The sequence below is a fragment of the Manihot esculenta genome, chromosome 17, assembly GCF_001659605.2.
Source record: "Manihot esculenta cultivar AM560-2 chromosome 17, M.esculenta_v8, whole genome shotgun sequence".
NCBI classification, from domain to species: Eukaryota; Viridiplantae; Streptophyta; class Magnoliopsida; order Malpighiales; family Euphorbiaceae; genus Manihot; species Manihot esculenta.
Genome location: NC_035177.2, coordinates 10,657,457 through 10,676,395, shown reverse-complemented (window position 1 = coordinate 10,676,395; position 18,939 = coordinate 10,657,457). Strand labels below are relative to the sequence as shown.

Genomic DNA, 18,939 nt, shown 5'->3' with positions numbered 1-18,939 from the left:
TAACATTTTTAAATCCAATATTACCAATGGTGCAAGAAATAACAAACATACCTCTATCATTGCATTTGAGGGGTAATTTTCTTTGAATAACTGTAGAAATATTTTCCCCACACTTACCCTTTCATTCTCAGGTAGCTTTTTCTTTTTGTTACAAAACTCCTTCAAAAATTTTTCATATTTAGGTGTTAGCTTAATAACATCAAGTAAAAGAATGTTTACCTCAACCTTGCAAAAAGTTTCATAATTTTTCTTTTCTTTTTTTTTTTTTCCTTTTTGCTATTATCTAACCTTTTCTGGAAATGGAGGAGGAACTTTGAATTAATCTTACTGTGTATTCTTGGTTGCCTTGTTCTCTTTTTGTTGTTCTTGAATTGTCTGCAGTTGTTCTCTTTTTGCTATTCTTGAATTGTCTGTAGCTTCTTCTCAATGGTTTGCCCAGAGGTTTAGGTAAATCGCTGCTCAGATCTATCATTTTGCAGTACTTTTTTGGTGGTTTGTCCAGAGTTTTAGGCAAATCTCTGCTCAAGTCTGTCATTCTGCAGTACTTTCTCGCTTGTTTGCCTAGAGATTTGAGCAAATCACTGCTCAAATTTGTTATTCTGCAGTATTTTCCCGCTTCTCAAGGTAATAGCACTGACATTCTGTTTTAGGTTAACTACTGTTTGTGAAAACAATTTTCCTTGTGACTATAGCCTACTCACTAATGTGGCTATTTGGCTTATCTGTTGTTCCAAATTTTGCATAGAATTAGCAAGAGATTTAACAATATCTTCAAGAGGCATACCTTGCTTTTGAGGAGGTGCTTATTGAGGGTAGCTGTACTGAAAATTCTGAAAATTATTGGTCCTTGCATAGTTAAAGTTGGGATGATCCCTCCATCGTGGATTGTATATGTTGGAGTAGGGTTCTACCTCTTTTAACCACTGAACCCTCCTTGCTGCTCAACATCTTGAAGATAAGGACACATATCTGTTGGGTGTCCTACTATGTCACAGATCCCATAGGGTCTTACTTGCTGAGCTTGATGAGTTTGCTGGGCCTGTCCTACAAGCAAACTTTGTACAACAAATGTTAAATCAATAATTTGTGAGGCCAAAGAAGATGCACTTACCTTATTGACTCTCTTAGGTGGTCCCTTTTGATCTCCATATTGCTTTAAGGCTGCTGCCATGGTGGAGATTAGGTCTCTTATGGTATGAGGTGTCTTATCCTCAATCGATCCTCCACACGCTGCATCAATCAATCTCCTTTCTAAAGGTAACAAACCTCCATAAAAGTATTTAATAAGAGATTTATCAGAGATGTCATGTTGGGGACAACTTGTGCACAACCATTTAAATCTCTCTCAATATTCATATAGTTTTTCAGAATCCTTCTGCGTGATACCACTGATCTCTCTCCTGATGCCAATGGCCTTTGAGGTTGGCAAGTATTTACTTAAGAAGGCCCTCACCATCCCAGCCTATGAGGTTATGGATCCAGGTGGCAAGTAGAATGACTACTCTTTGGCTGAATCATCTAGGGAGAAGGGAAAGACTCTCAATTTAACATATTCTTCGGTTATTGCTTGGGGCCACATGGTTAAGCAAACAATATAGAATTCTTTGAGGCGTTTGTGTGGATCTTCATTTTCTAGACCTCTGAATTTTTGAAGAAGGTGAATCAGTCCAATTTTTAACTCCAAAAGCACTGTCAAAGGTGGGAATATGATGCACAATGGTGCTTGATCATCCACAGGAGCTGCTAATTCACACATGTCATTTCTGTTAGTGTAAACCCTAGTTCCATGTACATTGTAAAGACATTTTATCTACGATAAATAAAAATGAGACATTTGTTTTATCACTTTGTTTATTACTGTACACATTAAATTGATAAAACATCCATGAATGTTGGGTCTGTTCAAGTTATCAAGTGTGAGGCACTTGGTAGTAAAACCTTGAACCTTTAAAGAATAATATTCTAAACTTCCCTAGTCAATTATTGCCATGGGAGTGACATTGAACTAAGGATAGTATGATCTTTGTGAAATGATCATATTTTACGGATCATAAGTTATTGAATATCAATCAGATAACATAAATACAAATTAAGAATGTTGTATTTGGAAACTATCCACTTATGAGAGCACTACATGGTTGAAAGTCATAAGTGTTTCTCTAGTGATACTTGTACTAGAAGTCCTTAGACTGAAAATCTCTATGGATACCTAGACGAGTCCTCGTATACTTTGACTTACACCTAACGCACCTGTAAATGGGATGGCAAGTACGGGTATGATTGGGTATGTCACAATTCATGCTAAGCAACATGAAAGAAGTGAAGGGATTGCTTCTCTCGAAAAAAGAAAATATCATCGGCCACTTGACTAGTGAAACTGAGAAGAGTGTGGTCACACCCAAGTTGTATGATAAGAGTTATCATCAATTTGATTGATTCAATATCACTAATAAGTGAAGGAAAATGATTTAACAATGAGTAGGGATGACCTGTTCCATGCCTCATGCAAATCATGATATATTATGGCAAATGATTGTACTAGTTCACTAGTAGAGTGATTTTCTGAGTAAATTTATAACTATTTAATTTGGATAATTATAATGTCTTGCTAGAGACCAATTATAATTTATGAACCTTAAAAATCCATTACCAATATTGAATAATCCTATAGGATCGCACACGATAAAATTTGGATAAAGGGTACTTTTGTCTTTTCTTTATCGGGTCATTAATAAGTGTTAAAATATTATCAATGGATTCATGTGAATTTCGGCACACATTCCTGGGCCTACTTAATATTGCTTAAGGTATGATATAATTAGTTAATTAAAAGGTTTAATTAATTAGTTAAAAGAGAGACAGAGTTCTAATAGGATTAGGGCTTGTTTTAAGGAAGTATATTTTGAATTAAATGCCAATATCTAATTGGATTTGAATTCAAATTAAATCAAAATTTTTCTCTAGGTTTTCTTCTCATTAAGGCCGAATTTGAGTGACTATAAAAGGAAAAAAAAAAAAGCCTAATTGGATGCCTAAATAGATGCGGCTATATAAGTGAGAAAAAGGAGAGAAAAACTGCAACATCTTCCACCTCCTCTTTTTGGCTGAACCTCTTAAAGAAAAGAAGATATTTTTCTCCTACTTCTCTGAAGTTTTTGGCCCTAAACACATCAGGGATTGATAGAGAACAAATCTCCAATCCTCTACCTAAGTTAAATTCACAAAACCGAAAGGAAGAGACAAACATTCAAGGTGTTAGCACACTTCCTTTGGCTGAGAATTTCAGTGTGTGAAATTGTAGAGAAGAGTCACTATTGGGCAGTCCCTTGGTCACATTTTACTGCAGGAAAGGAGATAAAAAAGGTGATTTTGATTCATTTCGTTTTGGTCTAGTCTTACAAACAATTTAGCAAAGGTAACTCTTGCAACTTTAATGCTATTGTTACATGCATTGACTCTTATTTATTCTTATAGCTTAAAATTATTTTGTTTTTATGTTGCACTAATATGATATTAAGCTCATAAGATTTCCAACACTTTCTTGTGGCATTAGAGCTCTTTCTTTGATGATTTCAACTTTTAAATCAACAAGGCCAACAACTGGTTTAAGAGCAGTAGTTGCTGCGTTTTCTGCCTCTTCAGGTGCTTCAGGTGCTATTGTAATTCCCTCTATAGCAGCTGGTTCAACTACTGTTCGAGAAGCTAGTTCTATAATTTTTTTAGCAAAAATTTCTAGTTGCTGGGCTGGTTCTTAGGCTGTTTCTTTGTAGGCTACAGAAGTGGATGCTAATGAGACTTGTTTCCTCAATTTGGCTTGTTTTCGCAAGCTTTTGGAAATCCTTTCAATCTCATGATCGTAAAGCAAATCTTCTTCATGATAAAAATCAAGGCCATTCAATATCAGAATTCCACAAGGCGAGAGGTTCATAAAGGAAAAAATCAAGGCTATTTATTATCAGAATTTCACAAGGTGACAGGTTCGTATTAAGACAATTCATTGCCAAAATCGCATAAGGCGACAAAGGTTCATCAAAAGGAACCACTAAGGCGATTTATCCTCACACAAGATGACAAGTTCGCCAAAATAACCACCAAGGCTATTTATCCTCAAAATCCCATAAGGTGATAAGTTCATTAAAGAGAACTATCAAAGCGATCCTGCAAGATGACAAGTTCATCAAAGGGACTAACCAAAGCAATTTATCACCAAAATCCCACAAAGCAATATGTTCGTCAAAGGGAACAACTGAGGCATTTCGTCGAGCTTAAAGATTCAATCACTGAAGGGAGGACTACAGATGTATTAATAATAAAATATATAAAATTCATATCTTAATAATTTAAGTTACGTCAATTATTCAGATGATCTATTAACTTTTAATAAAGTGATAGAATTCTAATTTTAGTAGGTATATCAGAATATTATCATTATCCAATAGGATTTTATATCGTATTTTATTTAAAATTTCTTATCTAGATATTATTAGGATTCCTTATCATATCTATATGGTATTTCACATTCTATATTACATATAATTGTATATACTCATACACTTCTAATAATATCCAAACTCTATCCATTATATTATACAAGGAGTTTACAACCTCTATAATTAAGTATGCTATTATTTCAATAGTTCATATTGATTTAACCATTGGATAAATTGTCAAACCAATCCTTTCTTATTTTACAGGTTTATACCTGAAAAAATATGATATGAATAATATTAATTAGTTTCTAAACTTTTTAGAGTTTTTTTTTTTTTCAGAAAATAGATTGACTTTACATAAGTGAACAAACTCTTTTTTTCTATTTTTTTTTAGTTTTAAAAAAAAACTAATATTTAACAATTTTAAAAGATTTTCTATTGTTTAAAAATTATTAACTTACAATGACAAGAATTAATCATATTAACTAAAAATAAATAAATAACTAATATATTTAAAATAAAAGAAGTTTTAAAATTACGAAGATATGTATAATTTAACCACAATTGTAAATAAAAATATATTTTTTTATTAATAAAAAATGAAAGTATTATCATGTTCTTTATTTTTGATAAAAATAAAATTAAAGTTTTCTAATAATAAATACTAAAAAGCAGTATATGATTTTCCACGTGTAAACAGCCCAAAATTTTTGGGAAAAAAAAAACAGCCTAAAATTTGAGCTTCACAAATGGAGCTCATTTGGTGACGTGCATCCTACTCATTTACATTCGGTATTTAGCCGTCAGTAGCACGAGGTTGACGTGGCCGAGTGCAGCTTGAAAGTTACGCACGGGATAACTGCTCCTCTCCCACTTTCCAGTCCAAAAGGAGAAAGCCTAGTATGTTCAAGAGACTAGAACTACAAAAAGGACAAAATAATAAAAAAACAAAGAAAAGAAGGAGACGTGCTTTTGGCTCCTTAAACGGCGAATCCCTCTGTCAGGAAGAAAGAAAAAGAAAAGAAAAAAGAACAAAACAATCAAAGACTTGCTCTCAACTTCTTCTCGTTTACATTTCTTGATCGAATTTTGCCTAATCAGCTTCCTCTTCCACTCATCTACACAGTACACTGGCGATGCTACCAGCAATTGATCCTCTAAAACGCTGATCTGAGAATCTAATTCATCTCCTCAAGATGTTGGAAGATCAGGTGGCGAATCTATTGCAGAGGTACCTGGGCAATTACGTCCACGGCCTCAGTAAAGAAGCTCTAAAGATTAGTGCCTGGAAAGGTATGTGCAATTTCCTCCTTGTTCTTCTACCTTCACGATTGTGTTTTATGTCTTCTTCTCGTGGAAGTTCGTAATTAGTTTTTCCTTTTCTTGAAATTTTGTTTGAATTTAAATTTTGAGGGTTTTAATTGGCTCCATTTTGGTTCTCGAAGTTGAATTTTATGTGGTTGATGAGCTTGGTGGTGACATGAAATGGCTTTTGTGGAATGCTATTGCGTGTTGGTGTTTGATAGTATTGTTTCGTTACTTTTAGTTAACATTCAGTTGAGAAACGTAATGGACTGCTTGTTCCAATTAATTTCTGTCCTGGCTTGTTTAGGACACTAATGTGATAGATTGGAACATCAAATCTATCCCCACTCTTCGGAGCGGATGATTGCAAAAATTTCTACATATTGGGAAGTGATTAACTTTCTTTTGTTTTAATTTTGTTTTAGTTTTTGGATTTCTTCAAGAGTAATCGGATTTCTCAGTAAACATTTTGTTGAGGTCAAAGGGGTGTTACTATTGCTTTAGTACTTGGTGTATTGTGATTTATTACTTATGGTTTATAAACTAAAACAGGTGATGTGGAGCTAACAAATATGCAACTGAAGCCAGAGGCACTCAATGCATTACAGTTGCCTGTGAAGGTTAAAGCAGGATTTCTTGGATCAGTGAAGCTTAAGGTTTGTGGTTTAGCATGCCTATCACTGTAACTTACTCAGATATAGTGGCATAGCCACACTAGGGCCAAAGGAGGCATTGGACTCCCCTGGACTTTCAAAATGTTTCAGGGGTGCATTTGTAGTTTCTCAAATCCCTACATTATTTAGTGTACCAGCAGCTTCATCTTTCCCATTACTCTGTTATGAAGCTTTTTTAGAGAAATGATTGAAAATCTGAGTTTTAGACTACATCTTAAAAAGAAAAAGAAAATTACTTCTACTAAAATATGGATTTCATGGGTAATGGGTTAGTCTACTTAGGAAAAAGAAATATTAAATCCAGAAAAATGTGAGTTTAATGAGTTCTGTCGGTTACACTATTTAAATCTAGAAAAAAAAAATTTAAATCTAGGAAAATTATGAGTTCCAAGTTTAATGGGTAAGACTAAATGGAGAAATAATTTCCATTAAAAAAATATTATGACTATTTGAAACAAAGATATTCAGTTTTTACTACCAATCTCTTACTAAACCTAGGAAAATTATTATGACTATTTAAATTTAGGAAATACAAGTTTCATGGATTGTATTAAATATATGGTGAATCCATATAAAAAAGAATGTTACTAAATTGGAGTTCTTAGGAATTATAATAATATGAATTAAAAAATTATTTGATAGTACAAAAATTAATTCTTTTTTATTATTAAAAATGGTTTAAGTAATATTATGATTTTTAAAATAGTTTTATGTAATATTCATTTTAAATGGTAGTGAACTGTACTTATAAATTATTCATCTTAAGAAACTGCATTTATTCAGTTTAAGTGATGGTAGTTTATAGAATAATCATTTTAAGTGATATATGTATAGAATTGAAAATAAATTATTATATCTTTTAGTTAATGAAAATAGATTATATCTTTTAGTTAATGAAAATAGATGAGGATTATTGTAATTTAATTCTTACAGTTTATTCACTATTGTCGGAAATTAACTTATGAACATGTATTTATTTTATATATGTTATTTTTGTAAATCAAACATTTTAATTGAATCCCCCCCCAAACTGAACTTTTGTGTCTGCCACTGCTCATACAGGAAGTTTCTGGTGTACAATTTCATATTTCTTTTGAAGTTTATGGAGGAGGCATTTAAACTTTTTCATATTTAAACTTAGATTATAAATTCCTCCTTTGAGTTTGTTTTGTACATTGGAGGCATATTTACTGCTTATGTTGGTTATGGACGTCAGTTTTAATGTGTTGAGGCAGGCTTAAGGTGTCACCTTTATATTTATATCTGTTTTTCTTAAAACTTATGATCCTAAGAGTTTTTTTTTTTTTTTTTTTTTGATTTTTGACATTATAACTTCATATAAGGTCAATATATGGAAGAATTGTAAGAGTATTTCTGGATCCCAAAATAGTTTTTGAGTGTAAGAATTTCATGTTTTATATGAGTGACAACTGATGATAAACTCATGACAAAATAAATATATAGAGAGTCTCTTTTGAGAGTGTTGGTTGATGAATTTTTAAACTGCGTTCTGAATTTTGTCAAGGATTTGGAAGAAGGGAATATAGCTCTACCTTTCTTTATTACAGTTGTTGTGGATGACGGCAGTACGAAAAGATGTCTATTGGAATGTGTTCTGTGGTAGACAACTGCAAGGGGTTTGGAAAATGGCTTTGCTGACTTTTCATTACTGTAAAATAAAGAAACACCAGTTGGCTTGGTCAGCACTTTGCTTGATTAGTGCCTGAAATTTGCAAGCATGTTAAAATTCACTGGGAATTTAGTTGGTAACTCCTTCTTTTGGATGCTGTTTTATGAGTTTTCGATCTATTGGTTAAGATGGCAGGATTGGATTGGACTTTGTTGACCAACATATAAGGTTCCTAATTAGGAGGATCAGATCTTTGGGATTCTAATTAGGCTTGATTATAAGGATTTTATTTTCATTATAAATATTCCTATTTTAGGTTGATTTTTTGTGCACAAATACTCAATATTATAAAGATCAATTCAATTGGAATAAAATAAAAAATTTCTCCCAAAATTCAGAGTTTTTTTTTCTTGATTTTAAAGTTTAAATTTAATTTTTGCTCTTTAGGATTTCTAAAACTCTAGATCTACCTTTTTGGTATTACCCTATCTGAGAGCTTTTTTTTCATCTGGAAAGCCTTACGCGTGAGGCTCATGTGCCCTTGCAAGATTCTGCGTCCTTCCTAAGCACTTGCACATGTGACATTTTTCGATGGTCTTTTTCGATGACGATCCTTTTTGGCGGATTCGTCTTCAAATCGCCTCTGACCTGTGTGGACCCGTGACTTGGTTCACCAATTTTCGGCATGAGAGACGTTTTTCGGTGGTTTTTTTTTTCTCGCAGTGATTCTTTATAGCAGATCGCCTTCAAGTCGTGCATTTGATTTGCTGGACCTGTGCCTTTTTCGCTGGTGAACTGTTGATAGAAAAAGGGTGGTTTTCTCTTGAAATGGCAGCGACTTGTGTGGATGATGTAAGAAAATGCTTTTGTTTCGCCTCTTGGTTTTGCTCCATGGATTATTGATTCTGGTGCAAATAGATATATGACGCGCTCCTCTGAAGGCTTTCTTAATTATATTCCATGTCTACAAAAAGACAATGTTAGAATCGCAGATGGTTCTTTCACTCCTATCTCTGAAATTGATTCTATTGTTTATACTCCAAATATCAAGCTATCTTCCGTTCTTCATATTCCTCATTTCCCTGTTAATCTTTTATCTGTCAGTGCTCTCACTAAAGCATTTAACTGTGAAATTAAAATTTTTTCCTGATCATTGTGTTATTTAGGACCTTTAAACTGGGAAGAGGATTGACAATAGTAGACTATACGATGACTTATATATGTTGGGAATTTGAGTTTGAATTCATTTCGTGCTCTTTTTTTCGAAGAAATCATATGTCAACAAGGAAATTATACAGTGACATCGATAGTTAGGACATCCATCCTTTTTGTTTTAAAGAAACTTTATCCTGATTTATTTTTCAAGGCTCACTGTGGTTCTTTAATTTGTGATTCCTGTGAATATGCTAAGCATACAAGAACCTCTTATTCCTCCAGTAGCAATAGGAGTATGATCCCTTTTGTGATAATCTATTCTGACATTTGGGACCTACTCAAGCAATCTCCCTATCAATTAATCATTGATTTGTTTCTTTTATTGATTGTTGCACTCGTATGACTTGGGTTTATTTTATAAAGGCAAAGGGTGATGTGTTTTCTTGCTTTCAATCTTTTTACAAGATGGTTTGTACTCAATTTGATGCTACAATAAAGTATTGAGAACTGATAATGGCACAGAGTACATGGATGAACGTTTTTCTGCTTATCTGGAGTCTAATGGGATACTACATCAAACTAGTTGCCTTACACTAGTGCTCAAAATGGTGTTTCTGAAAGGAAAAATAGGCACCTGTTGGAAGTAGTCAGATTTCTCCTTTTCACCATGAATTTTCCAAAAATCTATTAGGGAGATGTAGTCTTAGTCGCAACTTATCTCACTGATAGAATGCCTCTCAAAACTCTTGCCTTTAAAAGCCCTTTAGAGGTGCTACAAGGGAAAAATGTTTATACTGTTTCACCAAAGGTGTTTAGATGCACATGTTTTGTTCATACTAGGACAGGTGAAAAGCTTGATCCGAGGGCTCTTAAATGTGTGTTTGTTGGGTAATCTCTCACACAGAAGGGTTACAAATATTATCACCCTCAATTTAGAAAATACTTTGTTAGTATAGATGTTACGTTTAGAGAGACTGAACTTTACTTCGGTACCACCCTATCATTTCTTCAAGGGAGGACAATGAGAGAGAAGAGATGATTTCTAGTTCTTTAACTCTATAACGTTTTACTCTAGAGGAGACTACTATATAGGGGGAGACTATTGGTGATTAAGAGACTATTATACAGGGGAGACTATTGGTCTTTTGGTGATCAAATTGGGCGTTTGGATAAACCAGATTTGAGGAGATATTCAAGAAGAGACAAAACAGAAGCAGAAAAAGGTATTGTGCAGCCTACTCAATATCATGAATCTTCCTCTTCTCCATCTGGTTAGTCATCCCTAAATCTTGAGCCTATTGATGATTTAAATAAATCAATTGCTAAAAAAAAAGGAGTTAGATCTTGTACAAAACACTCTATTTCTAACTTTCTCTTTTATGATTCTTCGTCTCCATTCTATAGAGTATTTGTCTTCTCTATTTTCTCTGTGTCTATCTCACAGGATTGGAAGGCATCTTAAAGATTTTAATTGGAAGTGAGCAATGATTGAAAAAATGAAATTCTTAGCTAAAAATGAGACCTGGGAGTTGATGTCTCTTCCACCTGAAAAAAAAAAACTAGTTGGTTGCAAGTGGGTTTTCAATATGAAATACAAAGTAGATGGATCAATTGAAAGATTTAAGATTAGACTAGTTGTCAAGGGATACACTCAAACCTATGGGGTAGATTACCAAGAGACATTTGCTCCTGTTGCCAAAATGAACTCAATTAGAGTATTGCTATCTTGCACTGCCAATCTTGACTATGACCTATAATAATTTGATGTGAAAAATGCATTCCTTCATGGAGACTTGGAGGAGGAAGTATATATTGAAATTTCTCTTGGATTTGCTGATGAAAAAATACAAGGAAAATGTGCAGGCTAAAGAAGGCTTTGTATGGGTTGAAGCAGTCATCCAGAGTTTGGTTTGATCGATTCAACAGAGCTATGATTTTCTTTGGCTATCAATAGAGCAATACTGATTATACTCTATTTGTCAGTAAAATTACTTTTCTCATAGTTTATAGTAATGACAGAGGATGACACTAAAGAGATAGCTCTCTGAAAAAGCTTTTGGCTCGGGAGTTTGAAATTAAAGATATAGAAAAACTATAATATTTCCTAGGAATTGAGGTTCACTGGTCAAAGAAGGGAATATTTATTTCTCAGAGAAAATACATTCTGAAACTTTTGAAAGAAACTGGTATGTTATGTTGCAAACTAGCAAAAACTCTCATTGAGAGCAATCACAAGCTACAAGGAGGGATTGGTGAATCAGTGGATATTGACAGATATCAGAGATTGGTAGGCAGACTGATTTATTTTTGGCATAGTTGACTAGACATGGCATATGTAGTCAGCTTAGTCAGTCAGTTTATGCATGACCCTCGTGAGTTGCACATGCAAGTTGTTTTTTGTATTTTGCGATACTTAAAGTCTGCTTCTAGAAAAGGTCTCCTATTCTCTAAACACGGTCATCTCCACATACACACATTCACAGATGCAAATTGGGCTAGATCCCTAGTGGTTACCACATACTTGTGGGAGGAAATCTTGTCACTTAGAGAAGCAAAAAGCAAAGAATTGTTGCTCGATCAAGTGCTAAAGCAGAATATAGAATATAGAGTAATGGTACAAGGTGTTTATGAACTCATATGGTTGCAGAGATTGTTGGAGGAATTGAAACTGTTGGAGAGGGACAAACTCCTCTTATACTGTGACAACAAAGCTGCCATCAGTATAGCTCACAATCCGGTTCAACATGACCGAATGAAGCACATAGAGATTGATCAACACTTCATTAAGAAGAAGTTAATAAATGGTGTCTTGAGACTAGATCATATGACTTCCGATGAACAGTTAGCTGGTATATTTACCAAAGGACTCAACAATAAGACCTATCACACCTTGATATGCCCAACTTAGGCATGTGTGATATTTATGCACCAACTTGAAAGGGAGCATTGACCAACATAAAAGGTTCCTAATTTGGAGATCAGATATTTAGGATCCTAATTAGGGTTTATTATAGGGCTTAATTATAGAGATTTTATTATTATTGTAAATATTCCTATTTTAGGTTGATTTTTTGTATATAAATACTCAAATCTTATAAAGATCAATTTAATTGGAATAGAATAAAAAATTTCTCCCAAAAATTCTTCAGACTTAAATTAAGTGTTAAAGATCAATTCCATTGGAATAGAATAAAAAATTTCTCTCGAAAATTCTTGAGACTTAAATTAAGTGTGTGACGGAAAAGTACAAGATTATAGGATCCAAGCTTTCATGTGGGAGTTGGCATGATAAGGTGCCTTGCATTGATTTATGCCAAACAAGTACTTGGATTTCTAGAGTTTTTGGAGATGTAAGAAGACGATCATTTTGACTGCATTTCTTTGCTACTAAAGTATGTTGATACTCTGTACTATGTTTCTTCTATTTCCCTTGTAAAGAGTGGTGTGTTAAGGATTGAATCCCTTACAAGTTAGAAAGAGAGCAAAGGGGAGAGAAAATAGAAGAAAGAAGAGAGAAAGAAAGGGGAGAAATGCAGAATAGAGAGAATTAGAAAGAGAGAGATAGTAAAAAGAAAGATTGATTAATATTGATAATTCTTGGAATGGGTCCCCTTTAGTTACAGTAGCTGTTATTTATACGGCTTTTAGATCTCTAAAATAACTGTTCTTGCCACTCCACTCTCTAACTAATTCCTAGTTAAGTTTACTATCATCTACTCCTTCCTTTTATTACAATTTCAACCTTAAATACCTTCTGTTTATTTTCTAACACCCTTTATTCTCCTTATCATAACATTCCCCACTTTTTGAAATCATTCTTGTCCTCAAGAATGAAGAAAATGCTGAAAATTGAAATGAATTTCTGTTGCTTCTTTCCTCAGACTTGGTTAGAAGGATGTGAATATCCTACACAGCAGCTTTTTGTTGGTTAGTTGATCACCTGAATTTAGAACCCCAAATGTTAACTTCTAGCACATGCTTCAGCTGAAATGTTCCAGAAAGTTGGGCTGAAGTTGTGGGTGGTTTTATGGACTCTTTATTGACAAGGAATTTTTTTTTTTCCTTTTTGTTGTTTAGCTGAAATGACCCATAAAGCTTGGTTGAAGATGCTATATTTTCTTCCTTTTCCTTCTCCAAATTTCCTATGCTTGTTCCTTCAAGATCACAATAGAATTTGATGTCATAACCTTCTTCCTTTCTCTTCTTGCTATTTCCCATTTATCTTCCATAAGAATTCCAGGATGACAACAGCTGTACTCACCATCTTGGCTCCAAAAATACTACCAAATGTTCCAACACCCACACCTTTTGTAACATCTTTATCTTGTTTTTTCCCCAATAACATTTTCTAGAATTTGAGTAACAAAAGCTCAGTTTTAAGACTGAATTGTGCAAACATCTCAGAATCAACTAATATTGTCCTCGTTTCAGACTCTAGTTGCCCATCATCACCATCTTCATCATTCTGCTCCTCATTGATCTCACTTACATTCGACATGTCAACAAAAAGCTCCTGCTGCTCCTCAATGGCTTTGTCTTTCTTATTAGAAGTTTCACGTGAGACATCTTGCTCTTCACTAGGCATTTCAAAAATTTGAACTTCATTGATCAAGATTGCAATTTTTTTCCTTTGTCACTTGAATTGATTGCTCAAATCTTTCCATTTTCTCATCTATTTTCTGAATCACTTTTTTGAATTTTTGTTCCAACTGCTCTTTTCGTTCTGCTAATCTTCTATCTAGAATTCCTTGAATGCTATCAAGAAAACTTTATGCCAAATATTGCTGTTCCATAATTCAAGAATTTCAAGAAAACAAAGAAAATCAAGAAAGAGTAATCTGAAGAAGCAAAATGGGAACTCAAGGAGGAAATTTTCGGGGAAATAAAGAAAGTAGGAAGAAGAAGAATTTCAAGAAAAATTGGGGAAGAAATAAGAACTTAAAAGATTGCAGAAAAAAAAAATCTTGTTTCAATAAAAACCATAGCTTGAAATTTCAAGAACTTCAAGAAATAGGTTTCTTGAAATGAACAAAGTGAAAACTTCAAAAAGAACCAAAGGATTAACCAGAAACTAACGAAGGAAGAAGTAAATCTGATTCAAGAAAGTAAAAAAAAGAAAGAAAGAAAGAAGGAGAAACATGATCTGTTAAGAAGGAGAGAAGACAAGAGGGAAAAGAAAAATGGAGAAATTTCAGGTAAAAGAAGGAAAGAAAATCCAGGGAAAGAGGAGCAGAGGAAAGAGGGGAAGAAATATCTGGGAAGAAGAAAGAAGAAATTCAGAGAGGAGAAGAAGAATAGAGAATAGAAAGAACCTGGAATATAGGCCTCCAAATCGTTGGCTCTGATACCATTTGTTATGGATTGAATCCCTAACAAGTTAGAAAGAGAGGAAAGGGGAGAGAAAATAGAAGAAAGGAGAGAGAACGAAAGGGGAGAAATGCAGAGCAGAGAGAATTAGATAGAGAAAGATAGTAGAAAGAAAGATTGATTAATATTGATAATTCTTGGAATGGTTCCCCTTTAGGGGAGAATGTCAGAGAAGCTGTTCCATTCTATTTAATTTGCAAATATATGTTGCAGAAGAAGCAATCTGATGTTGATGGTAGAAATTCAGATGTAATTCCTTACCATTCCTTATATTTGTATGCATCCAGCACACTTTATTCACAATCCTCTGTAAACTGATAAAATAACCTGTTAAGAAAAGTAATTAGTGTAAATAATATGCTAGATGGAAATTTTATGTTTTTTATTCTCCAGCTCTACTCTGCTTTCCACCTAATTTGAGAGATTGTTTACTTGTGTAGGCTTATTGTGTAGATGTTTTTTGCATGCTCAAGAAATATACATGAGATATTTCAATTCCAGGTTCCATGGAGCAGGCTTGGCCAGGATCCTGTTTTAGTTTACCTGGATCAAATTTTTTTATTGGCAGAACCTGCAACACAAGTTGAGGGACGTAGTGAGGATGCAGTCCAAGAAGCAAAGAGAAGTCGTGTACGGGTAAGACATGTTGACCAATGAATAAATTGATTTTCATTATAGAACATATCTGGATGATGTATTGACTTCTTTATTCTTTTGGGCACAGGAAATGGAAATGAAGCTATTGGAGCGAGCACAATTATTGAAATCAGAAGTGGTACGACATTTGTCTGCTATGTCATGCAAATCCTAGTTAAAGATGCTGATTGTAAAGAGTTGCTAGCTTTTATGCTTAAAACTTTTAAAACGGGTTGTAAACTAGTTGGGCCAATCTTTGAACAACTCTAGGTCGACTATTATATTTTTTGTAGGCTTGTGCTCAACTTGTTATAAATATAATAAGTTTGAAATTGATTCGAGATCAGCAGATCTCAATCTCGTTATAATATAAATGAGCGGAGCTTGAGCTCGACTTTAGTTTGTTAATATTATTATATAGTTAAAATTTAATTTAATTTAAAATTCAAATATTATTATATAATTAGAATAGAGGAAAAAATTCAAATATTTTGTCTATAAGGCTCTGATATAATGTAGAAAAGTAATATTTCTTTTGTCTATTGTAATAGATATTACAACATATTTATACATAAAAAAACCTATCTAAAAAGGAAAGGGAATCCTTTTATCAAATCTATGATCATGCAATCCCTAAGATTAAGCAACTAATAGATCTATTTTATCCATATTTACTTCCTATGACACACTCATTGTAGGTATCAATTCATGCTTTTCTATAAAAGAAGATGAGTTGGATCCAAAAACGTATAAATCCAAAAAGGTAAAAATAAAGAAAATTGCTTACAAAGATTAAACCTAGTTGGGGCTCGAGTACCTGGAGACAAGAAGATGGGAATGGAGGAAGGTTTCTAGGACATATGCTAGTAAAAATAGCAAAAGAAAAAAAAAAGAATGGGTTTAGGGATGGTTGGGAGAGGAGAGTTGGAGGGAATATATAGGGGGAAAGGAAAGCGAGAAGGAAGCAGAATAAGGAGGTATAGTATATTTGTGCATTGAAGGCTTAAAGTTGCTAAGGTCAATGTTTTTAGAGGGGGTGGGGAGGGGGGGGCGGGGGGGGGGGGAGGGAGGGTGAGTGTCATTTGGGTACCACTTCAGATCTGCACTTCTGCAGGCCTGATTGTAAATGAAGATGATAGGTTGTTTTTGAATCTGGGTTTTCTAAGCTCTATTAATTTTGCTTATTTTCAAAAAATGCAAAGGCATTATGGAATGCGGGTTGAGTTCATGGAGAAAGATGATGTTGGTGTGAACTTGCTCTTTCTAGTTTTGTAGTAAATTTGCTGAAGGTTTTGAGGAGTGAGTCTTTGTAGCTATGGTGGATGAACAGGAAGGAGAGAGGTGAGAGAGTAATTAGGTAAGATGAGGGTATTGTAGGAATTAAAACATTTCTCTATCATTTGATCATTGAATTACCATTGACTTAATGGAAAATGACTTAAAATTAGATGGAAGGACTTAAATGAAAGTTAGGGTGAATAATTGCTTTTAAAAATCAAGGACTGTGTTAATTTTAATGTAACTCAGGGACTATATAGTACTTTATACTAATCTTTTGATCTTTTTGTTATTTTCATTTCTGAAAAATCCTATATCCTGAATTTGGTTGTAACTTACTCTGCGTTGGGTTTTTGCATGTTTGACTTTTGAAGAATACGACGTGGTTGGGGTCCCTTATCAACACCATAATTGGGAATCTGAAGCTTTCAATTTCGAATATCCATATCAGATATGAAGACCTTGAAAGGTGTGCTCTCTCCTTTTAGTGTCAACTCTTGATGTTTTATTAACTTGATTCGAAACTTTTCTCCTTATTGTAGCAATCCTGGCCACCCATTTGCTGCTGGTTTATCCTTAGGGAGACTCTCTGCTGTGACGGTAGACGATAATGGAATGGAAACTTTTGTAATTGGGGGTACTCTGGACCGGGTTCAGAAGGTTCATATTTATGTTGCATACATGAATAGTCAATCTTTTTTTGGGTATATAAATAGTCTATCATGGAGAAGCTCTGGAACACTGTTTCCTGTTCAATTTTTAGATAGAAATAATTAGTTTATTCTAAGTACCAAACTGATACATACATAATGTTGTGTTGACTTATTTGCTGATTTCTAATGATATAATTTGATTTGATTATTGATTCTAGGAATAAATTAGGATCCTTAATTATTTTTGTAGTTATTTGATTATTTGCTTTCTTTTTAGTCTTAATTCTTTGTGTATAAATAGTCATATAATCACTTGTAAAAATTAAGAGTGAAAAACAAAAATACTTTAAAATTCTTTAAAATTCTTCATGGTATTAGAGCCTTTTCCTTATTTTAGGGTTTAAATTTAATTTTTTCTTTTTAGAATTTCTAAACTCTAGATCTACCTATTTGGTACTGCCTTATCTAGGGACTTTTTTTCATCTCATTGCTGCCACCAGCAGAGTCATCGGACTGTCGCTGGCCAGCTGCCTAACTTCGATGCCGCAACTCCATGTGTGTGAGGATCATGCGCCTTTCCTTCCTTGCGCATGAGCTTCTGTCTTACACTACTTTCCTGCCCAGTCCACTCGGGCTGCCATTTCCGACCTCTTTTTGGCCATCCCATGCCGCTACCTGGTCTCTTGGTGATTTGGTTAAGACTCTCTTATGTGTACGATCTTGGGTACCTTTTATTCTTTCACAGTTCATTTTTATCATGGCAGAAGGTAAAAAGGTCTTGATTCCTAACTCTGATAGCCCTTCCTTGCAAATTAGTCCTGCAAAACTTGATGGAACCAATTATCTTGCTTGGTCAAGGTCTTGTTTGTTGTTTTTCAAGGCTAGAGGATTGCAGAGCTATGTCACTAGTAATAAGAAGCAACCGGATAAGATTGATCCAGATTTTCCTCAATGGGACTCAGATAATTGTCTTGTTATGACTTGATTACTTAACTCTATGCAATCTCATATCTATAAGTCCTATTACTTGATACTGTTGCAAAGATATGGAAGGCTTTGTTCTTGACTTATTCCAAGATTGAGAATGATGACTAAATTTATAATATTCGAAATATGATCAATAGTATTAAGCAAAGAAAAATGACTGTCTCCCAATTTTATTCTGAGTTATGTGGTTGATGGCAGGAGCTTGATTACTATCTGCACTTTCAGGCAGAGTGTACTGGAGATGTAGTGATTTTCGAAAAATGATTAAAAAGGAGCGCGTCTATAATTGTTTTGTAAAGTTGAATAATGAATATGATCCAATTCGAGTCCAAGTGTTAGGTAAAAACCCTTTTTATTCACTAGAAGAGGCCCATGTCTATCTTCAACAAGAGGAAAGTCACCGGCATGCTATGCTTTATACTGTACCAGTTGAAATGGCTGGTGTTGAATCCCACATCGATTGTGGAAAGGGGTAATGTGCCCCTTATATGGGCTATACGCACTCCTCCCTCTTGAGCTAGCTTTTGGGGTGAGTTAGGCCTGACCCAAATTTAACATGGTATCAGAGCCTCTCCATCCGATGTTGGGTGCCCCATAAATGTGCCACGCACCAGTAAAAATTCTGGGCGTGGGGGTGTGTTGAATCCCACATCGATTGTGGAAAGGGGTAATGTGCCCCTTATATGGGCTATAGGCACTCCTCCCTCTTGAGCTAGCTTTTGGGGTGAGTTAGGCCTGACCCAAACACCGGCATGCGATGCTTTATACTGTACCAGTTGAAGTGGCTGGGTTGGCTACAAGTTTGAGCACACTGCAGCCTCCTA

General features: G+C 34.3%; 1 protein-coding gene and 1 non-coding gene across 3 annotated transcripts in view; both read left to right on the top strand.

Annotated features, from left to right (window-relative positions):
• Positions 1–1,301: 1,301 nt before the first annotated feature.
• LOC122722320 lies at positions 1,302–1,408 on the top strand. Its single transcript, XR_006349288.1, has one exon. It is a non-coding gene; the product is annotated as a small nucleolar RNA R71 (small nucleolar RNA).
• Positions 1,409–5,353: 3,945 nt separating this feature from the next.
• LOC110605481 overlaps positions 5,354–18,939 on the top strand; it is a 110,989-nt gene continuing 97,403 nt past the window's right edge. The window contains exons 1-6 of one of the 2 annotated variants that reach the window (XM_021744077.2): positions 5,354–5,723; positions 6,288–6,391; positions 15,063–15,197; positions 15,286–15,336; positions 16,850–16,944; positions 17,018–17,135. In XM_021744077.2, the coding sequence (XP_021599769.1) occupies positions 5,627–5,723; positions 6,288–6,391; positions 15,063–15,197; positions 15,286–15,336; positions 16,850–16,944; positions 17,018–17,135 (600 nt within the window). In that variant the 5' untranslated portion in view covers positions 5,354–5,626. Of the gene's footprint in view, positions 5,724–6,287; positions 6,392–15,001; positions 15,198–15,285; positions 15,337–16,849; positions 16,945–17,017; positions 17,136–18,939 lie in introns of those variants that run through there. The other variant, XM_043952484.1, reaches the window with a different exon arrangement.